General features: G+C 41.5%; 2 protein-coding genes and 1 long non-coding RNA gene across 3 annotated transcripts in view; 2 read left to right on the top strand and 1 right to left on the bottom strand.

The window, feature by feature from the left end:
- Positions 1–9,860, bottom strand: part of LOC306915519 — a 38,528-nt gene that overhangs the window by 8,783 nt on the left and 19,885 nt on the right. Inside the window, exons 3-4 of the long non-coding RNA XR_013788835.1 lie at positions 2,197–2,329; positions 980–1,031 (exon numbers count right to left, since the gene is read on the bottom strand). This is a non-coding gene — a long non-coding RNA (uncharacterized lncRNA). The remainder of the gene's footprint in view (positions 1–979; positions 1,032–2,196; positions 2,330–9,860) is intronic.
- Positions 3,300–5,008, top strand: hoxb6b (homeobox B6b; the record flags this gene model as incomplete). The annotated part of the gene is made up of 2 exons (XM_079493565.1): positions 3,300–3,756; positions 4,749–5,008. The coding sequence occupies 2 exons, from the start codon at positions 3,300–3,302 to the stop codon at positions 5,006–5,008; spliced, it is 717 nt and encodes a 238-aa protein (XP_079349691.1).
- On the top strand, positions 6,695–8,113 carry hoxb5b (homeobox B5b; the record flags this gene model as incomplete). Its single annotated transcript, XM_079492883.1, has 2 exons — positions 6,695–7,372; positions 7,866–8,113. The coding sequence occupies exons 1-2, from the start codon at positions 6,739–6,741 to the stop codon at positions 8,111–8,113; spliced, it is 882 nt and encodes a 293-aa protein (XP_079349009.1). The 5' UTR covers positions 6,695–6,738.

Here is a 9,860-nt window from a genome sequence, read left to right as displayed (position 1 = left end):
AGGCACACTTATGGGTATAGTCAGAGTATCAGCTAATAGGCCAAATAATCTCGTGAAGTGTCAAACAATCAATAGACCTTTTTAAATCAATCTGCTCATGCCTATATAAATCGCCACAAACACCCTATTCTCTTACAGTATTGCGCACCTTGATCGTGTATAGCGCCTTTTGGCTACGTATTTTAAAAATATATATTATCTTTTTCTAAAGAAAAATCAAGATGGCGGCGGGAAAAAGCAGAGAATCCCTGAAAGCACAAATACGGGGTGCTGGTTTATGAAAATTTACAACTTTGCGCTGGAACTTTACGACTCGGCGGGCTCTGGGATTGGCTGCGGACGGTCATGTGAACAGCAGGAATGGGAACTTATTTCCCATGAGGTTATATTGCAGCTGCTATGCACCGCTCATTCAGTTAACAACACTACTAACAACGTTTTTTTGTCCTTGGCTCTTCTTTGTTTATGCAATACGCGTCCATTCCTGTGTGTAATGAAAAGGTGGTCAGTTTTGGGAACGTCCGTTGGTGATCAAACCTGAGCGATGGAGCCATACTGCAGCAACCTTTCAGCATCAACCGCCATAATGTGGCTTAATACTTCCACTTGCATTGGTGAAAATGGGAAATCAGTGCCCACAGGATGGTGGAGTGATCTTTACTGGAATCACTTAATGCACTAAACATGCATTATCAGTGCGTTGGACTTGGAACGAGGAAAGCGGAGCTCCTCCAGACTGTCACTCACACTCCAAATGATGGATTATCAACAAAGGTAAGGGCAACCATGTTCACGACGCCATGCTGCTGTGATCTTGTTTCGCGGGATGGTGTTCGGCGCTTTTGTTTACCTTTTGGTGAAATGGATATAAGCTTTTCTCTTCTTCCTATGAACAGTATAATTAGAATTCGTTACAGTGTTTCATGCTATATGTGGATTCAAGCGTTATTCGCGCTATTCACAAAAAAAGGCTGCTTACCTTTGTATACGTATAACGAGCACTCTATGCCGCAGCATCGTCACGAGCTGCCCTATATATGAGAAAGCCAAAATAGATGTTGAAATAACCAAAATATAGAAGAAAAATGGTTATTCCAAGGTTGAGGTATAGCCTATAGAAGGCTGAAATAATGTATTGTGGCATAAAACTGCGTTGGCTTAACTGTATAGGCCATGCATGCAAGCTGGACTATGATGATGCTGATGGTGATGGTAATGATGGTAATGGCGAGGGCCTGCTCTACTGGTGAGACCTGGTTTAACACTTTAAAACGAGTTAACGAATCAGACTGAATATTATTTAATGTGACTGATCAAAAATATAACGATATTCCACACATGGAACACCTCGCCCACCCATTATAGTCAGTTTCGCATGTTTATAAAGCGCCTGTTTCTCTTTGTTTGAATGTGCATGGCCCTGTTTGTGATTTTATGACGTACAATTAATCCAACATTCGTTTTCTCTGGCCCATTTCCAAATTATGCAGTCTCTTCTTTCAAAAGGTGTGTGACATTTAAAGGTTTATAAGTTGTAGGCCTATTATTTCCCCGTTAGTTTTTCTTACATGTGGAATAAAACATGGAACCGTCCAACCGCCGTCTAATAGCAATATATGAATATGTAGGCCTATATTGTACAAGCCGGATGCATGCATTGTATATGGATGCCATTTCTGGATGCAAAAGGACCGAGCAATGGAGAAGCAATGAGGAAATATATGATATATATACCTAAATAAATATGTGCACATTTCATTCAATCGTTCACAACAGTGTATAAATATGAGACCATTTATTCAGATAACTTTCCCCCATTTTCATTACTTTTTAAATGAGTTTTAAACAATGGTATCGTGTATACATTGAGCTGCAGGGGGCTGGATGTATATTTTTTCAGGGCACATGTGGATTTATAGTAGGCTATAAATAGAAATAAAATAAAACACACAATAGCTAAAAGAAGGAAAGACTGAAATCTTGTAGGGCCAAACTGCAGAACGCAAAGGCCTTCATTGACGAGGCGCTGAAATAACGCAAATGTACTATATTATATGGTATCATCATTACTAGTATTATTATAGCCGTAATAACAATAACAATGATACTAATAATGTAATGATAATATTAATGACATTGCATGCATTTTAAGCACTATGCCTATATATTCGAATAACAAACCGCTGTTTTACTTACTGGGAAGGCTGTCTAATATTTTTTAATGTAAGAAATGTCCACGTCGTCACGACTGCTGGTAAGGTTGATGTGTCCGTGCTCTGTCCACGTCGGTGGACAGTCGTCTATATCATCCTTCTGTCTTGCTCGTATACTATTGGGAATAAGAAAGAAAAGTGTGTTTTGGTGTATATATATGGCATACATACAGTATAGGCAAATTGCGGTTAGTTTTTGATTGATTAAATAAACATTTTGCGCATGACAATCGGTCTGTAAATACAGTTACAGTAAGCAGAACTATATTGTAGTTATTGGACTTGCTTTGACAAAACTGAAAGGGGAAATTAGGATGCACATTGATTTCAACCACAAGAACGAGAGAGCAAAAAGAGAGAGAGAGAATGAACAGGAGACAGTGCAAGGATGAGAGAAAGAGAGAGGGAGAGAGAGAGAGAGAGAGAGAGAGAGAGAGAGAGGGGGGGGAGAGAGAGAGAGAGTCGGCCGTGCGTAATTCGTGCGTAAAAGGAAACACTGCATGCGCAAAAGTGTTTGCGATGTGATTAGTTCCTTTTTTTCTGTTGTGGATAAAAAAAGAACTGTGTGTGTGTGTGTGTGTGTGTGTGTGTGTGTGTGTGTGTGTGTGTGTGTGTGTGTGTGTGTGTGTGTGTGTGTGTGTGTGCAAGTGCGCGCGCACTTGCTTACGATGGGGGGGGGGGGGGGGGGGTATTGGCTACTTCGGCCAGTCTTATTGTATTGTGCGATACTAGCACTGAGCGAAATGATGTGTTATTTCATATGATATTTTCATAAGCAGCATGGTCATTTTGTATGAATCCAGGCATCTCATTGTGTGTTGAGAGCCCGACAAGCTCTTGCGCTTCATTTCGATTCACTGGGGACCCCTGCACGCAACAAGAGCCCCCCATGGGTGCAATAGTGCAACCACAGACGCCAGTGATTGGCCAGACGCTGATCAGATGGTACAGTTCCCCTCTGTATTCAGTGGTACCTCGCAACCCCCTTCAGCAAAAACCAAATCTCCGATAAAGTAATGGCAAAACCACTTGGACTATAAAAGACAACAAATCATATTCCTCCGGAGTATACCAGTTGTCCGTCCAATGAGTTCCTATTTTGTTAACTCAACTTTTCCCGTGTCTCTACCGGGAGGACAGGACTCTCTCCTGGGTCAGATACCGCTATATTCCTCGGGATATACCGACCCTTTAAGACACTATTCCAATGCGGCCACGTATGGCGCGGCCAACATGCAGGAGAAGGTTTACCCGGCATCATATTACCAGCAAACGAGCGCCGCCGCCGCCGCCGCTGCCCTCTACGGCCGAGCCAACGGCGGCGCGCCCTGCGACTACAACGCGGTCGGGACTTTTTACAAGGACAGTGAGGGAGCCTGCGCGTTCGCCGCCAGTCGAGACGCGGAGCAGCCGCTGTTCGTAACGCAGGACCAGCGCAAGTCGGACTGCCCGGAGCACAATGTAAACATGAGCAGCAGTATTGACGACAAGTCCTCGTCTCTGATTTATCCGTGGATGCAGAGGATGAACGCTTGTACTGCCGGTGAGTGAAGCTATACACACATGTGTATATATAGGCTTGTGTTTCTTGAGTTTCCGTGTTAGTGTATATCGGATAGAGTCTGTACTGTATCATGTCATGCTGTCTGTCTATAGAGTATACAGTATCCTCCCCGCATCCTCAGCTGCGCTGCTTCGCATGGCATATATAAGGACAACAACAAAAAAGCGTATAGCCTACTTTGCCATCACATTTAAACAGCTTCATTTAGCATCACAAAAGAAATAAAACATATATAAAGAAGCGATTAGTATTGACATGAACCGTTTGTGACGTTTAAGATTATTAATGGCTATACTGATGAGGCCATCTCAACCCGAATAGTAGGCTATGATCGTCATATGCCCCGGGACTTTGGCTATAATATCACCATTAGACACGCAACCCATGGGCCTCGACATAAGCCATGCAAAGTCATATTGTATCTTTGAAATCGGCAAAATAGAAATACACAATGTTGTTCTTAAATTATTAAGTTATTGCATGTATAATGCAATAGGCTAATGATACATTAATGGGTCAATTGAGACAAATGAGACAATGTTAAGAATGCCGCTTTTAGCGCAGTGGTTCTCACATTTTCATGTTCAGGACTCCCAAATCAATATCATTTGGCCACGGACCCGGATCTGAAAACATGTTGTGTATCGTTGTCATGTGTGTTGTAAAATGTTTCAAAAATATTCCACATTTTTAAGATGTAGGCCATATATCTTTTGTAATATATAGCAGCTCTACAACGCATTGCGATGAGCTTGTAGATCGACTATTTTGAAATAGCCAACATATAGCCTATATATATAGGGTCAAACTGTTTAAGAAAAAAAGCTATATTAACTAATTTATGGGGACCCCCTGGAACCCCCCCAATGACCCCTTGGGGTCCCTGGGCCCCACTTTGAGAACCACTGTCTGTTTTAATGAAGCATGGATATTAACGCTTCTCTCGCCTTTCCTTTGCCCCACGCATGCAGGAACTTTTGGCAGCACTGGACGCAGGGGCCGACAGACCTACACCCGCTACCAGACTCTGGAGCTGGAGAAAGAATTCCACTTCAATAGGTATCTGACGAGGCGTCGGCGGATCGAGATCTCCCATGCCCTGTGCCTCACGGAACGCCAGATCAAGATCTGGTTTCAGAACCGTCGAATGAAATGGAAGAAGGAAAACAAACTCCTCCAACCTTCCAAACCGTCCGAGGAAGAAGAGGAGACAGAGAAAAAGTCCAACTGAAAAGACACTGTTGGCCTTTATGTGTGCACTCAAAGTATTATAGCCCATCACAGCAAAATGCCCGAGTGTTGATTTAACCTCCTGATTGAGTGAAAACGGATAGGCCTGGGCTACACAGGTGTGCCAATGTAAGCATTTGGACCCGTGCGGGGCCATTTGGTTGCATTTATACACTCTGGGAGTTACAAATAGACACATTTACACAAATTTACACAGATTATTTGATTTCTATATGCCCATAACACTGCGTCCATGAAGGCCCCATTATATGTCGACTATAGGTACCCTTTCACTGCCCTCTCGGAGTTAAATGAGCCGCCCGGGACTCTGTTGTGTACACGTTCAGAAATGTGAAGATCCATGTATAATTTCTTTGTAGATAATTGCGTATAACTCAGTGGAGAAACATGTTGTGTAGACTTGTAGAGTAGTAGATTTCATTTGAATATCTGCACGCTAATGTATGTAGGCTATATTATGTTCAAACCATGCTGGTGCTCTTCTGTTTGTTCTCGTGCTTAGTGCGTTTAGAGGGGACTTATATGCAAATGTGCCAATTTGCCAAATGTAAATATTTGTTTTGGTGTTTTTAGTTTCTGACCATGTTGTTATACCTCATTATCGTATGGCCTCTTATATGTTTTCTTCCCCATGGCATTCACCGAGGCTTTGGCCTCATGTACATTGTGTGGTGTATAGGCTAGTATGTTCTACTGTAGGCTTGTTGTTTACAGCTGTGCCATAAAAAACACGTTTCAAGTTTTGTACAGATGACAAATCCATGTTATTTATTGCTGTTTCACCCATGTGTCTATTAATGCACATCTGGATTTCATGTGCAATATTTTTGTTTAGGTAATTGTACATAGAAATAAAAGCTTTTGTGTAAATATACTGGAAATCTGGTGGTTATTGGCGCATGCCACAACAAAATGCTGCTGAATGTGCTTTATTCTTATTATATTTGTATTACCATTATTACTATTCTCACTATATTACTAAAACTATTATTGCAATTATGATCAATACAATTATGATTATTATTATGATTAATATTGTTATTAGGCCTATTATGATTAATAATTATAAGTATTATCATCAATATTATAAAATTACAAAGCACTTTTCAAGTTCCTTCTTTTCTGAAACCTGCATGGAGTTTGTTCTCAACTACGATAAACATGATTCCAATTTCATAAATCTAGCTAATAAACATACATTTGCCAATAATATAGTTGCATACGTCTCTAGTTTCCAACAGTTTAGTTAGCAAGTCTCTACAGTTGCCTACAGTTGCGTGTGCAAGTCTCTAATATGAGTTACCTGAGCCTTTTGTGGCCTATATAATCACTACGTTACATAAATGATAAATGGTTATAGGGCCCGATACCGCCCCCGTGAGACGATACCCCATTTCACCAAAAGATGGCGCTCTCTACCTATACGGACCACAGCGCGCAATGGGGAGGCACCATTGACTGGGGTCTAACGACCATCATTTCGTCATCATTTGTAACCATAGAGCATGAATTACCTCTTGAAGTCATCAGTGAGAATTTACGACTGGTCAACAAAGGCACGTGATTCCTGAACGCTCTCCCATATTTGGCCGCATACCTGGCAAAGTACAGTAGGGCTTCATTGCTATAATTCATGATTGCATCATAAATCGTGCAAGCACAGGATTATAGCGACAAAGATCTACAAATCGAGGCTTTAAAACCAAGCAAATGAGCTCTTACTTTGTAAACTCGTTCTCAGGGCGCTATCCAAATGGCTCCGACTATCAGTTACTAAATTATGGGACTAACGGCGCCGTGAACGGTTCGTTCAGAGACCCTGGCACCATGCACTCCGGGTCTTTCGGCTACAACTACAATGGCATGGACCTAACCGTAAACCGCACCAACACTAGCAGCCACTTCGGGGCTGTGGGAGACGATGCCCGCGGCTTCGGGCCGGACGCCCGGTACAGACAAACCAACTGCTCGCTGTCGTCTCCAGATTCCGTGCCGTGCGCCACGGCCAACAACCGCGAGGATCTGGAACTAAAAAGCCCCTCTCCTCCGTCTGACCGGAGCGCGACCTCGACCGGCGGCAACAATCTCAACAAAAACAACAACGCTCATTTCACGGAGATAGAGGATACCGCCACCATCGCCGCCACCGAGACCGAGGAAGGTGCACACACCAGCGGCGCCGGCACGGCACCCAGAGCGCAGCAGCAGCAGCAGCAGCAACAGCAGCAGCAGCAGCAGCAGCAGCAGCACCAGGAACCCAACGCCACCTCCTCAACTCCAACATCGAATGATTGCCAAACGCCACAGATATTCCCCTGGATGAGGAAACTGCACATAAGCCACGGTAGCTATAATTACACTATTGTGTTTTAGTAGGGTCATGCTGTCGATTGGCGAAGTGTCATAAATCTGTCAAGTGTTGCATGAGTAAGCCTAGGTCAGTGAGGATGATGTTTGTATAGTCTTTGTGTGATAGGGATTTTGATGAGGGTACAGGTCAGTTAGAGTTTATACCTTCATGTAGTAGAATACCATTTAGCCATAACGATCTAAGTGAATTTGTGAAACATGTTTGATGGAATTTTGTACTAAAATTCTGGAACTCGATTGGGCTCATGTTGGCTCAGGCTGTAGGTTTAATTATAGGCTTATAAGTCAGTAAGCATTTGAAATGGGTGCGAATATATTGGATGCATGTTTATAAGCACATTTGAACACTTCCCCAATGTATAGTCATCGTCCTATAAATAATTGTGCAGCCCCCCAAAATGCAACAATTTCCCATGTGTTGTTAAGTGATGGCCGTTGCTAATGTCTGGCTTTTTTATGAAATTTAGATATGACTGGACCTGATGGGAAAAGGGCCCGAACTGCATACACCCGCTACCAGACGCTAGAACTGGAGAAAGAGTTTCACTTCAATAGGTACCTTACCAGACGGCGGAGGATAGAGATAGCCCACACGCTGTGTCTCTCGGAACGACAGATCAAAATCTGGTTCCAGAATCGCAGGATGAAATGGAAGAAGGACAATAAACTGAAAAGCATGAGCCTTGTGACAGGAGGGAGCGCCTTCCACAATTGAGTTTTGAATAACTTGCCAGAGATGATGGCGTTTGAGGGGGGTGGGGGACATCCATGAGTACTGTAAAGCTATGGAAAGCGCAGCACCTTTCAGCATGTTATTGTGATAGACAAAGAAGTATTCTGTGGTCTTAAAACACTATTTTAGTTGACTGTTGTACTATGATAGCTTAGTTGTCATTTGAAAATAATAAGAGATGTGTAAATATTATTGGGGTAATTGATGTCCATGCTTTTTGCTCTCTTGAAGGTTGCCATGATTCACTTGAGCTGTTTATTGTGTAACTTCTTGACGGTCTAACAGGAGTAAAATTCAGTGTACAGTTTAAACGTTTCCAAACCATATGCTGCTCTTCATTGAATGTAAACCTAATGTATGATGGGGCCATTCAAAGCGCTTTAGTGTAAGTTTCAATGCTCTTTTGATGGTTATCTTGTGGGCAGATCATGATTTTCATAAACATGCCAATGTGTATAGCTATAGAACCATTTTGTGCATCTATTGTTTAGAACTAATTATGAGCAATGTAAATGTATTCAACCTGTCAATGTGATACATTTTTTGTGCAAAGGGTTATTATGTGGATATATATAGGCAACAGTGATGTAAGCATTTTCGCCAATAAGCTTTTTGTATTTGTAAGTGAACTCATAGCGCTTGAAATAAAGTTTCTCTCAATTGCTTTCAATGTGTTCCAATATGATATTATCAATTACCTATATATTAAAACAAAGTTGCCATATATAGTTAAGTTATATCGGGCAGTATACGAATAACATGCACCCACCACGGGAACCCATGGCAATAACTTTAAGCTATATGTTCGCGTGCCGCATGTGGTACAGATTTGTTAATGACTTACTAGCCTTAAAAAAAAACTTTGTCAGTTGTTGAACTGAAGAGTGGGTCAAATTATTGAATGATTACCTTTAGGCCACTTTTTTTTAACACACACATACACACACACACACGCATACCCACACAGGGAAAATTAAGATGTAGCATTCCAAACTTACCTCTCGTGACCTCGTGTGCTAGACGCCTATAAGCCTGTTAGAATATCGTGTTGATAAAATCCAAAATTGGGTCTTTACAGGTATATGGACAGAGCACCAACTTCGTAAAAATCCCCCTTACCAAAGATTGTATAGGCCTATATTACTTACAGACTCTGAAAAGTCACGTGAGGTCCATAAAGTTGGTTTTATGGTTTTGGGGAGTAGACAATGTACTATATAATTCACAACCTTGAATGAAAGTGACGGCTTAACTGCATCGATGGGATTCGAAAGGGTGGCCTGGAGTAGTGTCCAGTTAGGGAGCTCGTAATGTCCACATCATATGGGAAAGTGGACTTATTATTGTTCCAACAAAAATATAGAAAGCGCATTGCATTTAAAACTGCATCTAAAAAGTATACTTTTTTCTTTCTTGAAAAATTAGGCCTAATTAATGGCTTACATATATTAGGCCTAATATGCTTTTTTTTTTGTTCCGTGATAGTTATGATTGTGGAACAGAAATATTTTCTCTTAAATCTTGAATCCGAATTCAATTAAGGACAACAAATTATTATTATTATTTGTTTAATGAAAAAAAAACTAGCCAAAATACATTTGCAGTTGATATATTTATAAGAAACATCATGATCCTGTCGTGTTGAGATCGAAATTCAACGAGTTTCTATTTCCGAAGTATACGTTATATTGATGAGAGAGAAAACAACAAGACTGGACCTTTAGTAGTC

Source organism: Electrona antarctica (assembly GCF_951216825.1).
Source record: "Electrona antarctica genome assembly, chromosome: 22".
Classification (NCBI taxonomy): Eukaryota; Metazoa; Chordata; class Actinopteri; order Myctophiformes; family Myctophidae; genus Electrona; species Electrona antarctica.
Note: the sequence above shows the minus strand (reverse complement) of the source record. Positions and strands in the feature narration are given on the sequence as shown.